Here is a 24,571-nt window from a genome sequence, read left to right on the forward strand (position 1 = left end):
AGGGCCAGTTTATCCCAACCCTCATTTGTAGCAGAGAATGAAGCAAGGAACACTGTCTCAGAGATCAGAGTTCACATCCAGTTTCTTACTTTCCAGCATACCTTTATCTTTATTTCCTAAATTGCAGTCCTACCAGTAACTATCAATTAAACAGGCATTTGTAAGCTAGATGGACCACATCCCCCCCCCCAAAAAAAAAAAAAAGAAAGAAAAAGAAAAATCAATAAGAATGGATTAGCTTTTGCTACTTAACAATTTTTGAGGGGCTAGGTTTCCAAGACTCCTATTTATTAAGCCACAGGCTAGTACAGCTGAGAGCATCATGACATAATACAGATCCCTTACTCTTATAAGGCAGATCATCCAGAAAACAATGCCAAGACCAAAAGATGTAAGATGCCTGGAAAATGGAGAGAATGAGTGGATAATGTATTATATCCTACAGAGCCAGGAAAACGAAAGTCAAAGTTGGGCTCAGAAGATGGCCATTGGCTAGAGCTCTCCGTGTTTGGAACCTAGGCTCTGATCTCCAGAACCCATTTTAGAAGCCAAACACTGCAGCCCCCATCTGTAACCCCAGCACTACCACAGGGAAATAGGCAGTAGAGACTTGTGAGTCACCGGAGGCTCACAGGCCAGCTAGTCCAACACAGACAGCTTCGAGTCAGAGTCCCTCCTCAAACAAGAAGGAAAGTGGGAAGAAACACTCAAGGCTGTCCTCTGAGCTCCACACGCACACCACAGCATGTATGCCCACACTCAAATCCATGAATGTAGACGTGGGAGGGCAGACGGGGATACACACACACATACTTTTTAAAAAATTACAGTTAAGGTCAGTTACTATTTTCTTCTAAGTTGCATTTAAATTTTGGTATTGTTTAGGTTATGTTAATATTTTTAAGCTATCAAAAAGGAAACTCAGTAATGTATAAATTATCATTTGAAACACTAAACACTTCCAGAACCTAAGAATGATGCCCACGCTCACTGAATATTAGCTCCTAAAGTACATCAACGACTGAGACACTCCTTAAAAAGCTAACTCATAAAATCAAGTTTCATAAAGCTTCCATTATGGTATCAGTACTGTCAAAGCACCTTTCCTTTGAGCATAGTCTGTGTTGACAAGATGCTATCTCACATGGTCATTCAGTACTTTCTGATATGGCTTTGTTTTGTTAAGACATGGTCTTATTCTGTAGCCAAGGCTTTCCTGGAATTCCCTGTGTAGCCCAGGCTGGCCTCTAACTAGTGGTGACCCTTCCTCCCCCTCTCACTCAGTCAATGTCTCTACTCTCAAAACACAGTATAAGAAAGACTTAGGCTGCAATTCCCAAATAAAACGACTATGAAAATACTTGTAACATAATGTATACAATTAGTAAATGGTACTAAGAAAGAACAACTACAAAGAAAATATTCTCCTTTGGGGGAAAAAGGAGACAGCCAGTAGAAAACAACGATGATCAAGTGAGTGGGAAAGGACGTGGCTAAGAACAGCAATGTCTACCAATTAGAAGGATTGCTAACTACAGGGAGAAACCAGCAGAAAGAGAACAATGCAGGAGGGCCAGAGAGCGTGGATGTTCTACATTTCTCCTCAGACACACGGTCCCCTTTCTAGGTCATGCTTTCACAAACAACTCTCAGGCCCAGAGGTCTCTGTGAGAGCCTAGGACAGGAAGACCACAGTTCCTGAAGGCTGCCTTCCTACTGCCTCATCACCCAGAGCACTGCTATGTGTTAATGTCTCATTCACTGTGAGGCCCTAACCCGGTCCCAGCCTTTGTTTCTGTAGTAGAGAGCAGAGGTGGTAAAGGCTTGTTCGTGAGGTTCTTGTAAGAACTGAGACAGTCTCTGTCAAGTGTCCAACAAAGCTCTCCATCTTGTAGGTGCTACCAACTGGCAATAATCACAGGAGAGTATCCCAAGTAAGCTCTGTCCATTTGGACACAAAACATTACTTTGTGATTTGCTGATTACTCTCTTGGCAAACCCACTGGTGACTGCTGTAGAAGAGGGGATAGTGAAAGGTGAGAAGGAAAGATGCCCTGGTCTCCACAAGGCTAAATCAAGAGTTACCTTTTGTGCATGCGGTTCCTACTTCCCGCATCCACACAAGCTTATGCTAAGGGAGAAAAGAGTGTTGAATAAAAATTAAAGGGAGCCACCATCTTCACCAGTCACTGGAGCTGACATCCCACCACACCAAAATGAAACTGAGCGGTAGCCTGGCCCTCAGCATGGTGACAGCCCCTAAGCCTTAAGCTTACCCACACCCAACGGTCCCTTCTACCTTTGTGTCACACACACACACACATATGCCCCTTGTGAAAGGAGATATGTTATACTTTCCTATCTCCCTCCAGAGAAAGAAGGAAGGACAGAACGACGGTTGTGGGGATAGATATAAGGCTAGTACAAGATATGGAAATAACATAATGAAACATATTGCTTTGTTTGCTAAACCGAGTAAGGCAATTCAAGGACCTGCCTCCCTGTCCCTGCCCAGCAAAATCATTTTGAAATGACTAATCCATTTTAATTTTTGTTTGTATTTCTTTACTTTCTTTTTTGTCTGTAAAAGCACTAGTAAACTAACAGTGTTCTACTTCAGAATTAAAATAAATTACAATTTAGAATTTAAAAAGTAAAGCCACTTTGTGATCTTTTTTTTTCACTTTGTGATCTTTACGTTGTTCTAATTTTGTCCTTTGAGAGCAGTGACCCACAATATTACCTTCAAGTGCTCGTGTATCAAACATGACAGATAATTCTCTGAATATAAACCCATCGAAATGAAAAATGAAGAAAACAAACTTCCACAAAGTTCAAATGCAGCAGAACTCATCTGACCTCATGTCTATCGCCTGAAGGGTAAAAACATACTGTAAGACATGAATTTCTGAAAGCCTAAGATCTAAAAGCAATGTTTGGAGTACATCCTCTGGCCAGGACTATAAGTCCCATTCATTCATTCATTCAACTTACACTTTTAAACAAAAGACCTAATGACAGTCTTGAGTCATTAAAAAAAAAAAAAAGATCAAAACAGGCTGGCAAGATGATTTAGCCAGCAAAATGCCTGTAGCTTAAGCAAGAAGACCCGGTACATACATAAAGTGCCAAGCATGATAGCTTGCTTCTAATCACTGCGCTAAGGAGCCAGAAACAGACAGATCCCTGAGTACCATGGCACAATGAGAGACACCGTCTCAAAATCAAAACGAAACATCCCAAGACCTCCAAAGGAACAGCACCCCCAACCCCACTCAACTCCCCCTCCATATGCAGAAGCACCTGTATGCATACAAACATTTGGGCACACATAGGCAAGTAGGTAACTAACACACACAAAGCAACAAAACTAAAATTGTTTCCTTAGCTTACTGTAGGCAAAAAGCATTAGTGGTAAATTTTAGAAATTAATTTCTATACATTTTCTATATAACAATAAGAATGCACTATTATTTTCAAAGCGATAGCTGAGAACTGATGAGTTCTTAGAGAGCTTTGAAACTGCTCTCACACAGAGGCCCACACTTACCCAGGCTTGCCATCAGAGACTCCAAGTCCTGGAGGAGAGCAGGTAACTGCTGCAGCTGCTCCTGCAGCTCGCTCAGGCTGGTCCTCTTCTTCTCCCAGTGGGCAGACAGCATGACCACCTCACTGTCCACCAGCTGCAACACAGAGCAGCGGGGCTCAGGAAAACAGCATCTCAAGCACACAGTCAGTCAGCCAGCGAGCCAAGGCCCAGCCAGTTTGTCTTTAGCAACCTTCCATGGTCTGGCATGATGGCAGTGACACTGAAGACAGTGTCACTTGTGTTGCTGGTTTTTCTTAGAAGAGGAAGGAACTCAGTATCTGTACAGCAGACCTCAAACTGCTCTTGTATAAGACATCTAACTCCAAGGTCAGAAAGGAGCTGACTACTTCTACGTATACGCTACTATTAAGGAAACTGTTCATTGGAAAATTCATACCTAGGAAAAATAAGACAAAAAGCAAACAACAAAAAAACAGTAACAAAAAGAAAATACACAGAAACAAATAAAAAATGATTTACTGGTAATTACTTGCTAACTTGAAAAGAAGTTAAAGGGGGCTGGAGAGATGGCTTAGCGGTTAAGATTGCTGACTGCTTTTCCAGAGGTCCTGAGTTCAAATCCCAGCAACCACATGGTGGCTCACAACCATCTGTAACAAAATCTGATGCCCTCTTCTGGAGTGTCTAAAGACAGCTATAGTGTACTTACATATAATAAAAAAATATTTAAAAAAAAGAAAAGAAAAGAGGTTAAAATATTTTGCTTGGTACACAGCATAATCTTTTTTAAGGCATTATAGATCATACCATGGTTCATTAGATAACTTGAAAAGTCTAAAATAACTAAGGTTTAGATAAAAACTACTTCTTACCAAAAATCAAAGTACAGCATATTTAAATATTAAGGCTTAAAAATGGTTTATTAATTCTAACTTTACACAAAAATAAAATTTATATAGAAAGAATACAGCAGAATACACTACAGTATTTTAATCTAAGAGAATGTGTGGTTGAACGACTGTCAGAAATCATTACAGATGATTATACAATGATACAACACATTGAGCAGACTCTGGGATAAGTAATTTAGATATATCATCTTACAAAAACTACATCCTCTATGTTCCTCAAAGACTTGCAAGTTAACGGTGTATGTAGAGTAGCTGGGAGACAGTGGAACATTTCATAGGTGAGGCTAAGCATGAGAAAACTAAACTACCACGGGCAGTCTTTGAAAAGACTTGGGGACTCCAGTCCCCTCCTCTGGGTGACAGACCCCTGGGTTACAGTGAGGTGAACATAGTTCCTCCACCAAATGCTCCCAACATGGCATACTGTCTAACCAACAGGCCTAATAGCAAAAAGGACCAGTCACAGACAAAACTTTAGCCAAAATAAACCCTTTTCCTCACTAAGTTGATTAGCTCAAGTATTTTGTCAGAGCAGTGAAACCAATTAACATAGCATAAAACTCTACAGTCCATTCAGTCTATCTGAACAAGCTTGTTTGTTAAGCCAAGTTAAGTGGTGTCCATTTTATGGATTAAAAAAAAGGACAGAGACCAGGCTGTTTGTGTAAGACCAAAACAAATTAGTGCACCAAAGATGAAAATCAGAAATTGTAACCTCCACTCCTGTCACAGGAAATGCACCGAGCAGAGAAGTGAGGTCTCACTCTGCTTGCTTAACAAATCAAACTGCTAAATAAAACCATGATTCTTAGGAGTTCAATCTAAAGACTAGAAACTGTTTCATAATAACAGGAATTAATAGGAAAATACTAGAAGTCTAGCTTCGGGAAAACTACCATGGACGCCTAACCCTTAAGTAACTTTTAACTATCCATCTGTAGACAGGGAGTGGGAAACCCCAACTGCTCAGACAAAGCTTATAAACAATCGAATTACCACCGACCATAGCTGTGTGCTTTCACAGACACGGCTCTGAACCCTACAAGCATGTAAGAATATGCTCTGGGGGCTGGAAAGGCGGCTCAGTAGTCAAGAGCACTGGCTGATAGTCTGCAGAGCTGGGTTTGATTCCCAGCACCCACACGGTAGCTCACAAATGAACTCCAGTTTCAGGGAAAACAATGCCCTCTTCTGGCCTCCATAGCACTAGACACACATGGAGTGCACACACATGCAGGCAGGCAAAACACCCACATACGTAAATGAATAATAATCTTCCAAAGAATATACTGTAGAAATAAATATAGAGTAATTTCTTGACAAGACTGAGCAGCCCATCTCCCTGCCCTGAGATTGGTGCTGTCAGATAAAAAGCTGTTGTATTATCAGGGACAGACCTGACATGAACACAAGTTTAAGCAATACTGAAAAAGACACTCATTTACACATTTGTAAGTTTCAAGGACACATTACTGAGAGGGTTTTTGTTTGGTTTGTTTTTGTTTCTGAGGCAGGAATTCTGTATAGACTAGGAGAGCCTGGAACTCTCTTTGTAGCCAAGACTGAGCTCAGGATGAGAGCAATCCTCCTGCTTCAGGCTGCCAAATGCTGGGATTGCAAGCGTTCATCTTCACACCTGACTTAAGTGTTCACCCTTGAAGTTTATGTTTCAGGACAGCCTCAGAGGTCATCTTTGCTTCTGGTGTGACTCGGACTTTGAATAGATTGGTTTTGGTTTTGGGCTTTTTTTGAGGAGGAGGAGGAGGAGGACAGAGTCTAATTAATCTGTGAAAATCTGAAGGACCTTGGAGTGAACTCTGATCCATGGGGGATTTCTTGAGTATCGAAAGATACAACTGATGCTCATTTCTTAACGTAGGGGTTCTGTGTGTGCACAGGAAGCCTGACTCAGAACCCTGCACTATGAAGATAAAGCGCAGCAGCAAATGCAGGAAGGAAGCCAGCTTTACCAACTGCTCTGAGGACTATCAGGTTTCCCGGTTCCTTCCCCAGCCACCTTAACCATTCACCAGGAAATATAGGCCACGTCAAGGGTCAAAGGGCACATGTAAGCATCTCAGAATCAGTGCACCATAGACAAAGCCCCCTGCTTCTGGCTCTAGCCTCCTGCTTTGTTAATAACCACGGTGACTTCATTTCCTCATTTTTCCCATTCCCTGAAATTTTACATGCTTAGTGCAAAGAGCTCACAATACACATGTGCACATACATGGGTTTTGTAACTGAAAACTTGTTCACTGCCCTCCTGTCAGCCTCTGCACACCCACGCTTACACTACATGATGGGTAATGATTCTTCACTTGTACACAGCACTCAGAGCTCAGTACTGTAGGTAGGTCCAGCCTCTTCTTTCAATATTGGAAATCGGAGAAAGCAAACAACCCCTTTACTTTGGTTGGACCTGGCATTTAGGGCTGCCTGCCAAGAGGGACTCTACCAAAGGGTAAGGTCGGCACACTCTACCTGGCCAGCATCTGCACACTCCTTGGCTCTTCTGTGAAGTGCAGCCCACGTATCCTCATACCTAAAAACGCAAACAATAATTCAAAATGTAAACAGACATCGAAAGGACACACATTTAGTGGAGTTTGTAATATACTGTGGCTGCAGAAATTAGCCAAAAAAATAACGCCACATGTCACAAGAGCAGAGACGGCCACTTGGAGAATAAAATACCAGAGACCCTAATCACACAAATAATTGAATTTCTTTTTTTTTTTTTTTTTTTTTATAGAAAAGAGAAAAACAATTTTTTCTTTTTTGGAGAAAAGTCTCAATGTTTAAAACTACCTGGCACAGTGCTCGTTATACAGACCAAGCTGCTCAAATGCCCAGCAATTCTCCTGCCTCTGCCTCCCAAGTGCTGGAGTTACAGGTGTGGAAGTCACCACTCCTAGCTTATAAAAACCTGAAAGTTACTGTCTGTCGGTCCTTTGCCTGCACACGTACCTGGGCACCAGATATGTGCCTGGTGCCAGGGAGGCCAGAGGCGGATGTTGGCCCCTCGGGGACTGAAGTTATCGACAGCTGTGAACTGCCACGTAGGTGCTGAAAATTGAACCTGGGTCCTCTGAAAAAACAAGTGCTCTTAAGCACTGAGCCATCTCTCTGACTCAGAAAAACTTTTCTTTACAGCAGAAATAAAATTAGTGACTTTATAGAAGAAATCAAAATAGATACAGTCTAGTTAATGAATAAATACACAGAAGTAACTGTCAAGAAAAACTCCTAATTGGTATGAAACTGAACAGAACCACTGTCTCAAAACCTCTCTACAGACCGCTCCCTACCTGGAGGCAAAGGAAGCCATGCAGAGGCTTTGACAAGTGACCACATCACCCGCCTCCTACCACAAAGGGTGAGCACCCAGGTGCTTTGATACCTTTGGCTGAAAGGCACTAGGAAAGAGGGCATGCATGGGCAGTCTCCAATCATCATGGCCACGGAGCTCACTGCCAACTACAGACTAAAGAAAAGGGAGGCAGCAAACTGACTCAATATGCTGGGTCCTAGAGACAGAAGGAAGCTATCAGTAAGTGACAACGTCCGGATGAATCTGTGGCAGTAACACCACTTTAATTTCCGGTTTGATCATCATGCTTCAATTATACAAAATGCAAACACTGGGAACAATTTCTTGATTCTGATTTTGTCACGTTTTCATAAAGCTGAAATCATCTCAAAGTAAAATTTCCAAATTTAATTACTACTATTGTTATTACTATGTGTGAGCGTGCATGATGGGAGAGCATGCCGTGGCACATGTGTGGAGGTCCAAGGTCAACTCTGGGACAGGTTTCCTTCCACCTTTACATGGGCTCTGGGAACCAGACTCAGGTTGCCAGGCTTATCCAGCAAGTACCCAATCAGCCATCTAGCCCTAAAAATGAAAAGGTTTAAGCTGGGCGCGGTGGCGCACGCCTTTAATCCCAGCACTTGGGAGGCAGAGGCAGGCGGATTTCTGAGTTTGAGGCCAGCCTGGTCTACAGAGTGAGTTCCAGGACAGCCAGGGCTATACAGAGAAACCCTGTCTCGAAAAAACCAAAAAAAAAAAAAGACACAATTTCTAAACACAATAGTATCTATATGGCTGCTAAGAGAGAACTTGATTTTCCATTCTATCTAAAATTCTATCAAGATTATCTGCCCTTGCCAGCTGCAGCACTTGGGAGAGCAAGCCCTGGTGGAAAGGTCGCAGGTGAGCCAGCCCAGGGACCAGAGCTCAAGCTCAGGAGAGCTGGCCCCACCATCTGTGAGATGCTATGGGTTGGAAGGAGTGATGCCCTTCTCCCCTCCCCTCCTGCCTCCACACCTGTGGCAGGTAGTCGGGAGAGCTGGCTCCAAGGGCATGGGAGCAGGAGAGCTAGCCCTGCCCCCTCACTGGCTGTACCACTAGGGACTGGGGGCTGCATCTCACCTGGGCAACACAACAGAGCTGGCCCCGATGGTAGAGGTACCAGTGATCCAGCCCTGAGGGTGTGAGAGCAGAGCTGACCTTTCTGCTGCTGTTGGGGTGGTGGCCTAGCCAGGGCAGTGCTGGAGAGCTCACCCTGGTGGTGTAGATAAAGGAGAGCCTGCTTCCTGAGCCTGCGTCATCCTGATGACCAGCTCAGCCACCACCCCCGGCCAGACCCAGGGCTTTGTGTTGGCCCACTTCAAAATCTATGTTATCTGTGAATGGATGGGACACTCGAAAGGGCCAGTCCTGACCATCCAAAGCTGCAGGGTCTCCATGACACAGGGCAACAACAGGATAATTGAGAGGAGTCCCAGTGAGGATCCAATATTGATGGTGTCACCTCTAACCAGTCCAAGGACTCCATGCAATAAACATTAGCAAGTGAAGGTGTACGGACAGATGGACATACTATGGGACACACTGTGACGTATTCCACAATGAGGTGGTTTTCTATGCTTTGTCTCTTTTCTTGTTTTGTTTGTTTTTTATTTTGGGGGGAAGGTTGTATGGGTGAAGGCAGGTACGAGGAGACTGGACAGGGAGATGAGAAAGACTGGTGTGTATAATGTGAAACTCACAAAGAAGTAAAGTTAGAAAAAAGTCATCTAAACAAACATACGTATTTCGTGAATTCATGGTAGCTGTCTTCAAAGTCCCAGAGACACTGCCCTGTTGAATTTTGATAGGAAAGCCAATCTGATAATCCCATCAATTGTTACCAGTATCCACATGTAATGAAAAGCACTGTACAACATTACATAATTAATATAGCTCTACTGTCACCGCCAACTAACAAAAGGCTTGATGTTTTTTTTCCTCTGGTGCATCTAACTGTAAGCATCAATTAGAATCAGCAAGTGTTCATTGAATGCCAGGCACCATGAGAAACAGAGTTGCCGGGATGAATTACACTCTTCCACCTCTGCTGTCTCAGTAATGAACACAGGGAACTTACTGAATGTCTGCAGAGTAAAGAATGATTTCAGACCCAAGACTTTATGGCAGGCTGACCATCACTTTCTCACCAACAGAAAAGAGCAAATTAAACACTGCTTACCATTTAAACTCCCGATCCCAACCACCCCATTTCCTTTCCACTAGCATTCTCCTTACAGCATTCACAGGCTCCCCCTTACTGTTCTGCATCACCCTCTCATACCAACAAGTCTGTCACTTTCCTGCTGATTTGTCATTCCCTAAGTAATGACAAAGTTGTCATTCCCTAGTTCTTCTTGCTGCTACGATAATACATCTGACAACAGCAACTTTCAGGGCAAAAGGTTTATTTAGTTCATTAATTCCAGGTTACAGTGCACTACTTTGGGTTAATGGAGACTGTGGGAGCTTGAAGCAGAGAGTCACATTGCATCCATAGACAAGTGCCAACAGCAGTAACACAGGAGGAACTTGGCTTATGTTCTTCACTCTCACAGAACCTAAGATTCTCGGTCAGGTTCTCCACAGGTCAGGTTCACCACAGTGAGTGTGCCTTCCCACACCAATTCACATAATCAAGACAATGTCCCCACAGACATGCCCACAGGTAAACCTAATTTAAATAATCCATCCCTGAGACTTCCTTCCCAGGTGGCTGCAGACCACCACACCTAACCATTTTCTCTACTAGGAGGTTATTATGTTATTGGGCGGGGCTGGAGAAAGGTAGGCAAAGTCATACTACTTAGCCTGTCAGTTACAACTTTCAAAACATTGTCCCTGAGAGGATCCACGGGCCAGGGAATGGTGCCACTCTCAATGGGTATGTCTTCATTAGTAATCAATTAGTCTAATCAAGACAATGCCCTCACAGATATGCCCACAGGCCAACCTAATCAAGATGACCAGTCAAAGCAAATGTTCATGCAACCCTGAAACACATCTCCATACTTCTAGTGCACGGATAACCTTACAACATTTTACCAAGTGAAGAACCTGGCTATATATTCAATCAAACTTTTTGCTTTCACATTTCTTTAAGTCAATGATAGAAAAAAATGAAAGGAAAAATATTCTCATAATGCAGTAATTCATTCAAATAATTACTGGACATATTCTCTATGTACTATGACGCAGATCTAGTGGAAGAGTCCATAAGCAGATTAACATATAAACAACTTCTGTGCTAGACAAGGAAAACTGCCTTATAAAGCTGTACAGCTCTAGGGATTTGAAAGACTGATTCTTAAAAACCTGCAATACACTAGGGGGAGAGGTTAGTCACAGCGGTGGCCATTTGTAATGTCTGCACTGTGCTAATGGAATCAGGCAGATCCCTGAGGTTCATTAGCCAGCCAGTCTAGCCTACTTGGCAGGTTCCAGGCCAGGGACACCCTGTCTCAACAAAACAAAGCAAAGCAAAACAAAAGGGTGGGCACCTGAGGGATAACAGAGATCTGACCTCCAAGAACACACACAAAGTTCTGGCTGAGAGGACAGAGGACAGATGAGAGGCCAGGCAACACCAGGAGGCCACCTCCCTACCGCCACCCACCTCCACTGACACAAGCGGTTCCCTGAAACCTGTCTGACAGTTTGCTAACTGAGGGGAAGGCCTGGATGGAAACCCAGCTCACTTCAGTCAATCTGGTTTTATTAATGGAACAGCTGCCCACGCCCAGGGGCTCCAGGGCCCGCCGCTGTGGTCATGGACTTGTTCCTTGAAGCCGCTTATGCAGAGCGAGGACAGGTAATAAGGAACCTGTCTGCTAGTTATCAGGGATTTGGTTACTAGTTACTGTGTCTGAGAGGGAGGCAGGGACTCAGAGGAAGCCATACTGCAAGTCCCTCACAGTCATGTCAGAGGCGTTAAGCACATTTAAAAGCACATTTAAAAGGCCAGCATCTGATTTCAGTCTCCCATCATCTCTTTTCCCTTTCATTGTTTATTTTTTAAAAAATTGTCAGTCATTTAAAAGAGTAGAGTAAAATATTCAAGAGCAACCACATATATGGCAACCTTGCTGTGGTTGAAACAGGCTGGGTAAACAGGCTGGGCACATAGCTCAGTGTTAGCTTGCCTAGCCTAAGAACCTAGATGCAGTTTGAGGCCAGTCTCTTCTACACAGTTTCGAGCTATGCAGAGGGACCCTTTCTCTGGGGAAAAAGAGATGTGATCTCACACAGGCCCTTGTCACATTGGTACAGTACACCTCCCTAGATGGAGATGCTAATATACATGAAGTGGTTTCAATTGCTGGTTTCATCTGTACTACTTTAATGATGATAATAACACTGAACATTTTTTCATGTTCTTATCAGCCGTCTGTGTATCTTCACTCAGAGATGTCTATTCCAATCTTCTGTTTCTTCGCTGGACCACATTTTTATTGCTGAGTTATAGATGTTCTTTGCATACTATAGATGCTAGTCCTTCATCAATCAAACAATATCCAAATATTTTTTTTCTGTGGGTTTTTGTTTAGCATTCTTGATGGTGTTTGTGAACAACAATAACAAGAAAATTTATGTTTACCCATTTTTTTCCTCTTGTTGCTTAAGCTTTTGTTTCATGTCTAAAAAAAAAGCTATTATCTTATTATTACCATGTCAATAGAAATGGTTTGAGAAATAAGTGGTATAAAATTAAGATTATAGAGTATGAACAAAGCCACAAAGCCCCGAGCTTGATTTTCAGTACTAATAAACCAGACCTGGTGGCACATGCCTGTAATTCCAATACTCAGGAGGTGGGGGCAGGAGGATCGGGAATTTCAAAGTGGTCATCTGCTACATAGAACACAACCCTAGCCTGGGCTTTAAAACCAACAAACAAACAAACAAATAAAAAACAGAGTTCTCTAATTTGGAGTCATCACAATAGTGGTTACCTATCTAACCTCTGACAGCCTTTGCACTGAGCAGTGAATCAGAAACCTCCAAGGAAAACAGCCAACAACTGCCAGTCATTACATTAGCATCACATTTAAGCATTTTAACTGTACAACTGTAAAGTATTTCAACAAACATTAAAAGCACAACTCTTCTCTGAAGGAAAATACTGTACCTGCTAAGTAATTCCAGTCCAGCAGAGTACTTTGGTAAGCGTGGAGCAGTCCTGCCAAGAGAAACACTTATTAGAGCTGCTGCAGAGCCACAGCTTTAAAGATCTGTTACACACAAGAATTCTGGCACTGCCAATTATTATGTAAATAATTGTAAAGCCACTAATGAGGAGCTGGTGCAGTGGTTCAGCAGTTAAGAGAACTGACTGCTCTTCCCAGCAACCACAAGGTGGCTCAACCATCTGTAATGGGGTCCAATGCCTCTTCTGGTGTGTCTGAAGACAGCGACAGTATATTTGCATACATTAAATAAATAAATATTGAGAGAGAGAGAGAGAGAGAGAGACAGACAGACAGACAGACAGACAGACAGACTGTTCTTCTAGAGGACCTGGGTTCAATTTCCAGCATCCACACAGCTGCTCACAACCATTTGTAACTCCAGTCCCAGGGGACCCAACACCCTCTGCTGGCCTCTATAGTAGACACACTTGTGAGCAAAACACCTATATGCATAATTTTAAAAAAAGATTAAAGCCACTAATGAAGAGGCTTGAGAGATGGCTCAAGCTGTACTTGCAGAGGACTTGTTCAGGTCTCAGTACCATAGCAAGCAGCTCACAATTGCTTGTAATGCTAATTCTAAGGGATTTGGCAGCCTCTTCTGGCCTCTGTGGGCACCTACATGCAAGTAGTGCACATGAAGTTATGCCAGCAGGCATGCAAATACTGACAGGTATGCAGAATTTTAGCAGAACCATAGTACCTGGCATGAATCCCAAGTGATGGCCCCCAGACTCTGAAGTAGCCTTCTGTCCAGGATTATTATCTGAGATTTTATGGGGTTGCTCCTTTGAAGGATTCTTAGAGCCTTTGACATGCCTAGCAAATCAGGAAGTCTCCTATGACTGAGAATTGTCTTAGGTGCTGGTTCCTTCAAGACAACCCCTAGATCAGATAAGAGATCTTGACTTGCTAAAAGTGCCTTTTATTCAACAATAAAAGGCACTTCTGGGCAGCTGCCAGTGTTCAGTCTTTGAGAGGATGATCCCTCCCTCTGCTGCTTAAGAAGCCTAAACTCATGCTGCAGTGTCCCTCTTTCCTTTTTCTTTTTCTTTTCTTTCTTTTTTATTGTTTTTTGTTTTTCGAGACAGGGTTTCTCTGTGTAGCCCTGGCTGCCCTGGAACTCACTCTGTAGACCAGGCTGGCCTTGAACTCAGAAATTTGCCTGCCTCTGCCTCTGCCTCCTAAGTGCTGGGATCAAAGGTGTGCGCCACCACACCCGGCTACAGATTGTCTCTTGCATATAATACAATACATCTCTTTATTTGTTAGATAAAAAATATAAATATGCTGGATCACAGCTCATTGTTTACAGCTGAAATTGAACTGGGTCATACACTTTCCACAATTTTAGTGTTCGCCTATAAAACCAATAATCTGTCTACAGGGACTCCCTTATCAAGCTGTTTCACTATTATCTTGCTTTTCAGTAGTCCAGGGTTTGTGTTCTGATCTTCACACACTAATTATGAGCAGCAATAACTACTGACTGTCCTAGGGTAAAATGATTACAGTTCAGCTTTTCAATCACTTCACAAGTTTACTACATAATTTCCATGTGTTACAATATTTAGAAAGAATCAGTATTTTTTTGTGTGGTCAGATGCACTCTGTTTTACAGACCCAAAGTCTATAAAACAATGTTCTTACAGTCTTAACCGAACGTCATATGCAATCCAAGTCACGCAACTAAAGCTGTGGTGTGGCTCACCTGGGTTTGCTTTTCACTTTTGCTTCCCTTGACTTGTCACTTAAAGTCTTCAGCCTAGAAAGAAAGAAATATAAAATATACTTTTAACAAGCCAAGAGATTTTCAACCCTGTAGGGGTTTTAGCCCAAAATTACAATGTTCAAAAGAATCAGCAATCTGTTTGCTACAAAAATAATTTGTACATTTCTCTAGCTGAGTTTAATTATATAAAGTCCTAGCTGTCCTGGAAGCAATAAAAATGTCCACAGGTAAAAGCCAAGAGGCTATTTTTAAAGCCATGTTCTACCACGCTCACTCCAATCTCAGAAAGGCATTAAGTTGTGACAATTTAGAGTTCTCCTAAGATTGATACACACAGCAGTGTATCTACTCAAGTAGGATATGTTTACAGTTAAGTTCCAAAGATACTGCTAAGACAGTCTACATAGCATCTAACTATGTTGATATCTCAAATACAGTTCTAAGGTTTTAATTTCTTAAATTTGAGTTTTCTGTCTGACCCATAAAAGACCCTCCCCCACCCCCCACCCCCAAAAAACAACCCAACTAATTTGGAATAAAAGGTATAGAGAGATTATTACAGAGAATGGAAATAAAATGCTGTAAGATTCAGTAAGAACATCCCCATGCGGCTCCTTTACAACCATCTGTTTCAAAAATTGGTCTTTAACCAAATGTAATGTGTGGAACTTATGTGATCTGGATTTGGGTAAATCAACTGTAAAAAGGCATTTCTAAAAAGCCAGGGAATCTGATTATGGACTAAGTAACTGATAACAACAATGAATCAGTGCTAATTTGGTTAGTCATGAGTGTGGCAGCACATTTATGTAACATCCGTGTTAGTAAATGCATTGCCCCATGAGAGAAGTACAGCAGATCTGTAGGATTGACAGGGAAAGAGAAGCCAACCCCCGCAAACTGATGAGAAGTGCATACAAAGGTTCTATCACTATTCTATTTTTATGTGTGCATGAAGCTCTCATTAAAAGAATGTTCTTAAGCTAGACATGGAAGGACATGATCATAACCTCAGCACTAGGGGAGCCGAGGCAGGAGAATTAAGTGGTCAAGAACAGCCTGAGATCTTGTCTCAATTTTTTTTTCTAACAATAGAAAGTCTTTAAATAATCTTTTCTCATCATACATTCTAAAGACCTACCAATGTACCAAACTTTAGAATAAAATCCAACGGGACAAGAAAAAAGTTTAGCAAAGAAAAAGATGAGGGGTTAAAACTGTTGGCATTCCTTCTAAGTCTCACCAACAGTTACCAGATAGACCAGGCTTGGTATAAAAGGGCTTTTTGGCCCCGCCTTACTCTCTCACTCTCTCTGCCTTTTCCTCTCTCTAAGCCTTTTCTCCTTTTCTCCCCTTCTGCCTCCCCGCTTCATTCTCCTCTTCCTCCTGGCTGGCCTCTCTTCCTCCTCCTCTTCCCTCCCCTCCCTTCTTATCTCCACTTCCCATGTGCTAACTAAACTTATATGGCTGGTACCTCAGCGGAGGAGCATGAGCCTGCAGAGGCACCCCTCCCACCTCACTCACTATACCTGGCTCTTTTTATAAAACACAACAACCACTCTTTCTTTCTTTCTTTCTTTCTTTCTTTCTTTCTTTCTTTCTTTCTTTCTTTCTTTCTTTCTTTCAATTCATCTTTATTTGTCTGTTTTTTTAAAGACATGCTCTCACTGTGTATGTCTCCTAGGCTCTCCTGGAACTTACTTTGTAGACCAGTCTGGCCTCAAACTTACAAAGATCCACATACCTTTGCTGTGTGAGTGCTAGGATTAAAGGCATGCACAACCATAGCTGGCTCTAATACTCTATTTTCAGATAAGAAATACGAAATTGAATACACACACACACACATTTTTCCTCTTAAGAAATAAAAAGGCCAGTTCCTTTCTAAGAACACTCTAGAGACTGGGAAGAGCGTGGGAAGTAGTCCAGCATCTCCACATGGAGCGACTTACATTTCTATACAAATTCTGAGCTATAAACCAACAGAGTCTACTTCATATTCCCCAATGTCACAGACACTGGGAAGAAAACATTTATTCAGGTGAACTCCCAGGTTTCTTTGAATATAAAATACTAATATTTTGTCCAACCATACAGCTTTGCCAACAATTAAGTAAAAATTCTAATATGATCTGGGGGCAATCTGAGAAAATTCAGGTCTAACTCAAATGAAAAGTATGATTATTACTTGATAAAAACAAAAGCTTATCACTATCAACAAAGTTGAAAAGTAGGACTGAGACAGCTTACTTTGCAGAACTCCATCAGGACAACCTTGAGGACCTGAGTTCAGATCCCCAGAATCCTGTAAAAGCCAGGGCAGCATCTGTAATGCCTGCACTCAGAAGCAGGGGCAGGCAGCTCTCCGGAGCTCAGAGGCTAACCAGCCTGGTGGAACTGATGAGCCCCAGGCTCAAGGATAGACCCTATCTCAAAAACCAAAGCGAGGTGGAAAGTGATTTAGAAAAACAAACAAACAAAAACCCAGCATGGCCTCTGGTCTCCATAAGCACTCATTCACACTCCACACAAACATGGACACACTAACCACACACACAATGAAAAGCTATGCATATTACTAGCCAGGGTGAAAAACCATAGAGCCTCCCAGCGTGGAGATTCCTATGAATGGGCTTCCCACCCTATTCTCAGTCTTCTCTCCAAACCACGCACTCTCAGGACGCTGTGCGAGAATACTAACGCATGGACTTTCCTACTAAATAAACTAAAGCATACTTTCCATTCCGAAGCACTAAACCTCAAATTTGTTATAAGTGCTCAGTAATTTTATTTTTAAAGGCTCCAGACATGTTAGTTTGACACTAGCACATTTATTTCTTCAAGTTATGAAGACTAACTAGAATGCACTATGAAATGGAAGTCATTTCAGAAACTGTTGTAAAAAGAGGAAGAGACTTGTGTGGAGCACTACAGTGACCTACAGTGACAATCAGATCTGCTAGCTGGCTCGGCTGCACAGGACTGCATGGACAGCATTTCACTTGTGAGCCCATCAACTCCTACCTTGTCCATATCATCAGCTAGTAGCAGAGGGGGTGATGGTTGCTTTGAAAAGCCCAAACCCTGAAAGTTAGCATCTTTGGTCATAAGATGCAATTATTTAACCACATTCACCTTCTGTCATTCCACCTTTAAATTCTGTTCACAAATCAAAATCAAATCTGTTATACTTTTACATATCTCTCTTATTCTGTGTCAGAGAGAGAGAGAGAGAGAGACAGACAGACACACACACACACACACAGAGGGGTGACTCTCAAAGAAAAACCATTACACTTAAAGTATATATGACCCCTTAAGCTCTGCAGTCTGAAAAATTCACACCAAAGTGGCACATGCTCAGAAAAGGAAAAATATGTTCAAACCACCTTTGCCCTAACAAGTCGCAAACACACTGCTTTAGTTCTGACCCATCTCCTGAGGGTATCCTCAGTTTCTGACAGCTTCTTGGATGTCCAGATCATGAGATCACTGTCAACTGGCCTGCTCCCTCAAGTCTTTTTGCATTCCTTTATGTTGGTAGATCCTGTGTGTAGAAACAAAACTGACCTTCACAATGTCTGCATCCTTCATCTCCCTCTCATTGCTGACAGCTCAACCACCGCCTGTCCTCTTCTAAGTCTGCCCGACTCACCATCTCCTACCTGGCCCACACTTACCAGCGTAACTTCTGTTCCCCATCCCTAACAGCAAACACAGAACTGCATGGAGGCCTACCCCTCAATCTGTCAGCACTGCAGCTATGACGGTCTAGATGCCTACCTACTGCCACTAGGCTGGAAGATGCCCTGACTTCCTAGGTTGTCTGTGCTGTGGCCCCAGTGCCCAAAATAGGGCCTAACACATAGCAAGCACAGGGCATATTTGATAGATTAAACAAAGCATGAAGCATGAGAAACTCTCTATTTCCAGGTCCTGAACTTCCTTCCCAGCTATTCCTCCTATAAGAGTTTCCATTTCTCAAGCACCCTCACGGAAACCTATCCGTCCATCCTCATTCTCAAGGCCCACTGTAGAAGCCTTCAGTAGATTTACCCAAATCATATACATGTTCTGAGTTCACACAGCACATCACTAGTGTCTTTTCAGTTCATTAGGCTTTGTTTTTCATGACTCCCAGAGCAGAGACTATGTCTGTAACTTTGGTAGCTGAGATTCATTTGCATTTCTTCATATATACTCTGCAAAACTGGAGCAAATGGCCTCTTATACTTTTTGTTTGTTGTTTTTTTTGTTTGTTTGTTTTTTTCCAGACAGGGTTTCTCTGTATAGCCCTGGCTGTCCTGGAACTCACTTTGTAGATCAGGCTGGCCTCGAACTCAGAAATCCACCTGCCTCTGCCTCCCGAGTCCTGGGATTAAAGGCATGCACCACCACGCCTGGCCTTTTTTTTTTTTTTTTTTGGTTCTCATACCTTTTTAAAGTGCCTATGACATAAAAAAGGGCATGTTGCACATATATACATGCGCGTACACATTCACACATAAAACAAGCGAATCTAAAAAATAAAAATTAAAGTGAATGCAAAAGAGGAAGGTACCTGGTACTAACTATTATTTCTACATATACGGTACATGTACTTGCACACACATACACATACACTTACACATACGCATTTGCATACTACTTAAATAGAGGGAGGGAAGGAGAGTAGGTGGATCAGCTGAGGGAGTAACTTAGTTTCAGACTGCCTGCCTACCACAGGTCCTGGGTTCCATTCTCAGAACCGAAGAAATAAAGAGTTGAAATCCTAGAACAGTCAACATCACAAGCAATGCTTTGCCTACAGACCACACTAAATTAAATTCTTAGATACTTTTCCAGCAACTTAAACCTATGGAAGAGGAGAAAAGAACAAAGATATTGAAAAGGAAGAGAATGGGGGCAGTGGTGCCCTTGGAAGCATGACAAACAGCAAACAGAAGCACCGACTATATAAGCCATAAATCTCCAGGGAATTTGTGGTCCAGTTCCACAGAGGGCTTTATCTCCTAATACCTATGTGTTTGTTCATAACTGCTCAAAAGTTGAAAACAAAAACAAAAACCATCCAAGTATGTACGTTCAGTGGTTTCCCACAGAGCCAATCCAGTCTCTCAAGAAAAGAACAGAGGGGCAAAGAGATGGCTCAGCTGTTAAAGCACTGAGACTGCTCTTCCAGAGGTCCTGAGTTCAGTTCCCAGCAACCACAAGGTGGCTCACAACATATGTAATGGGATCGGATGCCCTTTTCTGGTGTGTCTGAAGACAGCTATAGTTAACTTATATACATAAAATGAATAAATAAATCTTTAAATCAAACAAGGCATGGTCAACACTTTTTTTTTAAGAGCCTATTTTACAGGAAATCCCTAAAATAGCTCCTTAGAACCAAGTCAAATGAAAACAGAACTCAGGAAAAAGAACTCTACATGAGACCCAGAGCCACTGTCCTCCAGTACCAAGGCTTTTGGGTCCCCCTGCTTAGGGGGAAAGAACATAGTATAATCACAACACTACGTTTGTGCTGGTGCTGGAACCACAGATAAAAGTTTAAGAGGAAAGGCCACAAGGAGTGGGGGACGGTGCTTAGCAGTGAAGCACTCGCCTGGCATGTGTGAGGCGCTGGGTTCTATTCCCAGCACTGGAAAAGAAAAGAAAAGAAAAGAAAAGAAAAGAAAAGAAAAGAAAAGAAAAGAAAAGAAAAGAAAAGAAAAGAAAAGAAAAGAAAAGAAAAGAANAAGAAAAGAAAAGAAAAGAAAAGAAAAGAAAAGAAAAGAAAAGAAAAGAAAAGAAAAGAAAAGAAAAGAAAAGAAAAGAAAAGAAAAGAAAAGAAAAGAGAAAAGAACAGAGGCTAGAAACCTAAGGACAACCTAGAGTCCTCTAGACGATCTATAATCCCTATCTAGTCTGTAACAATTATCACTATACATTGCATTTCCCATTGCATCTGAACGGAATGTAGATGTTGTGGCCTCTTGTAGCTTCCTTCCCTCGGGGAGACATTTTCCTGCCCCTAGGGTCCCAATGACAAACCAAGACAGGATACTCAAAGTTCTCTCTGGGGAACCGCAGAGTTTATTGGGCTTCCTTACAGAGCACAGGTGAGGTGTTACTATAGGGGTGTGGATGCATCTCCCCAACAGGCCACACCTGGAAAGTCTTTACCCTGGAGGGATGCAGCCTCTCCTGTGGCAGCAGGGGTGGAGCTCTCTCTAGTTATCCCCACTGACACCCTCTGGAGGCTGAGTACAACTACATCAGCACTGAATACAGCAGGCAGGGCAGGGAGCAGCTGGATACTCAGGTCAGGGGGTCCTACAGTCAGTCCAGGCAGCTGGCATCAGGCTTCCGCTCTTGGGAAGCAGCTGAATTCAACAAGGTGACAGTTTCCTGGGAGTTACAGAGGACATCAGGTGGACATGATTTAGTCACTGAGGTGTCATTCTCTTAAGGAGAACAGTAAAACAGTCCTATTTTAGGGAAGGGGACAGAGAAACAGAAGTAGACTTGTTCTTCCAAAGATTCCAGTTTGGTTCCCAGCAACCACATGGCAGCTCACAACTGTCTGTCACTCCAGTATCAGGGGATCCCATGCCCTCATCTCTCCTCTGCCGGCACCTGCACATACATAATATACATACAGAGACACACATACAAATGGATAAGAAAAATTAAAAAGGAAATTTGCCTGGAGTTAAGGCTCCTGCTACATAAAATTTTCAGAAATGGAAATGAGCATAAAATCTGAGAGTCATGGCTCCCGCTAGCTCTTAGGAGCAACGCAAAACACACACACATCAAGCTCAGAGCAACTTGAGCACAGGACACTTACTCTACCAAGGGTCCTGCAGGGACACCAGGTTCACTCTGATGGCCTTGGGAGGTGACTGCCATGGCTCAACTGAACCCCTCAGTGCTCAGCTTCTGTGCTTAAGTTTCTTAGCCAAGGCCAAAGTGGTCAAGTAGGTCAAGAGACCAGGTCAGCCCTCAGCAGGAACAGACCAGGTCAGCCCTCAGCAGGGACATGGGAGGGTTAGAAAGGTGGGGTTTGTTGTTCCCGCAATAAAGAATGTGAAGGAAACCGAGGTCCTCAGCAGTTGGAGTAAGGCCCTTTCACTGGCTGTCTTAGTCATGGTTTCTATTCCTGCACAAACATCACGACCAAGAAGCAAGTTGGGGAGGAAAGGGTTTATTCAGCTTACATTTCCATACTGCTGTTCATCACCAAAGGATGCAGGATTGGAACTCAAGCAGGTCAGGAAGCAGGAGCTGATGCAGAGGTCATGGAGGGATGTTCTTTACTGGCTTGCTTTCCCCCGGCTTGCTCAGCCTGCTCTCTTATAGAACCCAAGACTACCAGCCCAAAGATGGCACCACCCACAAGGGGACCTCACCCCCTGATCACTAATTGAGAAAATGCCTTACAGCTGGATCTTGTGGAGGCATTTCCCCAACTGAAGCTCCTTTCTCTGTGATAACTCCAGCTGTGTCAAGTTGACACAAACTAGCCAGTACACTGGCAGACACACACAACTTGAAGACTGCTGCATTCCCTGCAGGGAAACAGGATGATGGTCCCGAGTCTGCTGACCTGTCTGTCAGCTAAGTAACCTGTGAGGAAAGGAAGCTGAGACTTTCGAACCTACAGAGAACAACATTTTCTCAGGATGTTGTTTGCCCAACTGAGCTGGCCCTAGGCTATGACATCGATTTCCAAGGGTACCAACTGCAGCTCCTCAGCTTCTGTCCCTAACTAAACTCTGAACCTTTTGAGCTTTCTACATCTCTGAAGAAGGCGTGGGGCTGTACAATCCACAGTCCATGCTCCTAAGGAAGCATCAAGCCCACGGATGACTTCTGAGACAAACATGTGATCTACACTCCTAGCAACTACCAAAAGGGACCAAGGAGCCATCCAAGAATTCCTTGGAGTAACAGAAGGGTATTCAAGTGGGTGTTAGTCAAGGCCACTCTCGTGCTACAAGCAGGCTATTACAGCAATACACCAAAGTTTTTAAAGTTTACACTTAAAAACGGAAGTTACTCTTCCTAAACTTGTATTTAAAAAAAAAAAAAACACACACAAGCATGAAATAACACCCATCACTGAATAATTCCTTAGGCACCCATAATCAATATTGACAAGAACACAAAACTGAAATCATCAGTAATGCTACATTGGACGCCTTCAAGTAGCTGACAGTTTGTTACTATTCAACAGGCAAACAGTGGAAGCATTTTTTTGATCCACAAGATGGGAGATCGGCTGTCATTTTTTCCATTAATTATTAAAGTATAGCATTATGACAAAGGTGCCCTCACATTAGGAACACTCCCCAAACATATGACAGACCAGCTGGGGGGCGGGGAGCGGAGGATGGTGGTGGATGCCTGAAATCACGTTGTGTTGGGGCAGCTGAAACAGGAGTATCCCCACCAGTTCAAGTCCCATCTGGGCTACACAGCGTGAGGTGCTGTCTCAAAACAAAAACCCCCGAACAAACCAGAGGGAAGGCAGATCCTTTACATTGTGACTTTTTATAAAGCAATAAAAGGAATTAAATATGAAAAACCATACAAACAGTGCTTCCTGCCTATTTAACACAGCCACTCATAGTCCCGCTACCTGCGAGATAAGCACCATCACTATCTCACAGTAGAGTAAGCAGAGACAAGAGACCCGGTAACTCGCAGTCAGGTTAAGAGGCAAAATCCAGCAGTAGTGCTTTAGGCAGCCTGGTACCCACTCAAGTTCCCCGACTTGGTAGCATATCGGAATCCCGTGACATTCCGGCTTAACCCAAGCTCAGAAAGGGAGAGAGCCAGGAGATTGCGAAAGGATCCCGGGGCGTCCAAAGTTTAGGCAACTCCGGGTGTCAATAGCTCCGCTCCAGTTCCGTCCCTCTTGGCCCAGCTCCTCCATCACGGTGTTAAACCGGGATAAAGGCAGAGAAGGCCGGAGAAGCGGTGGTCAAGGATCGGGCCGAGTGTCCCGGTGTCCCGGCTGAAAGAGGACGGGGAGGCGGGGGCCGGGTGAGTCCTGCCCCGGGGTAGGCCTGCGGGCGCCCAGTGCGGAGGACACAGCCTCTCACGTGACCATCCTGCCCCGTCAAGCAACGCTGCCCCGCGACAGGGCAGGAGGGCATCCCGCCCGCCGCGACCGAAGTGGCTCGGTGCCGCCGCCGGGACGCTGGGGAAGTTCGTTGTCTCCGCGCGCCGACCGGACGGCAGCCCCGCGCCCACGCGCCGGGGGAACCCTTTCGGCCGCCCACCGCGTACTCACCCGGAGGTGAAATCCTGCTGTACGCTCAGCAGCCGCTCGCGCAGGGTCTCCAGCATCGCGTCCCCTCCCTCAGGCCTCGGGCCGCCGCGCCCCCGGACGCCGTCGGGCGCCCCCTGGCCCGCGCGGCGACTCTCACGCCGCAGCCGCCGCCGCCGCCACCGCCGCGCCTTCCGCGTCCCCGCCCCTCTCCGCGCGCCCGGCCCGCGCAGCCGCAGTGCGGCTCTCAGGGAAGGCTCACGCGGCGCCGAGGGGCGGGGCCTTCGCGAGCGCGCACGCCCTCTCTGCAGACAGGGCGGGAAGCCAGCCTTCTCCAAGGTGAAGGCTGCAGCTCAACTGCTTCTTGGAAGGATGATTTCAGCCCCCTGCGCCCTTTAGTTGAAGGGTTGGCTTTCAAGGGTCGAAAGAGCGCTAAGGGAATCTTTGTAGCTGCGGGAATCTCTTGCGTGGCTGCGCCTCCCTATAACAACACTGATTTGGTACTCGGTATTGGGGTTTGTCGGTGACGATCACCTGTCTCCAAACCCTTACTTTTCCCAATCTAGATCTTT

General features: G+C 43.9%; 1 protein-coding gene across 1 annotated transcript in view; it reads right to left on the reverse strand.

The window, feature by feature from the left end:
- Dtnbp1 (dystrobrevin binding protein 1) overlaps window positions 1–24,185 on the reverse strand; it is a 77,470-nt gene extending 53,285 nt beyond the window's left edge. Inside the window, exons 1-5 of the mRNA XM_021215520.2 lie at window positions 24,024–24,185; window positions 14,717–14,770; window positions 12,945–12,995; window positions 6,946–7,006; window positions 3,551–3,683 (exon numbers count right to left, since the gene is read on the reverse strand). Coding sequence (XP_021071179.1) covers window positions 3,551–3,683; window positions 6,946–7,006; window positions 12,945–12,995; window positions 14,717–14,770; window positions 24,024–24,079 — 355 coding nt within the window. The 5' untranslated portion in view covers window positions 24,080–24,185. The remainder of the gene's footprint in view (window positions 1–3,550; window positions 3,684–6,945; window positions 7,007–12,944; window positions 12,996–14,716; window positions 14,771–24,023) is intronic.
- Window positions 24,186–24,571: the final 386 nt, after the last annotated feature.

This window comes from Mus pahari, chromosome 16 (assembly GCF_900095145.1).
Source record: "Mus pahari chromosome 16, PAHARI_EIJ_v1.1, whole genome shotgun sequence".
Taxonomy (NCBI): Eukaryota; Metazoa; Chordata; class Mammalia; order Rodentia; family Muridae; genus Mus; species Mus pahari.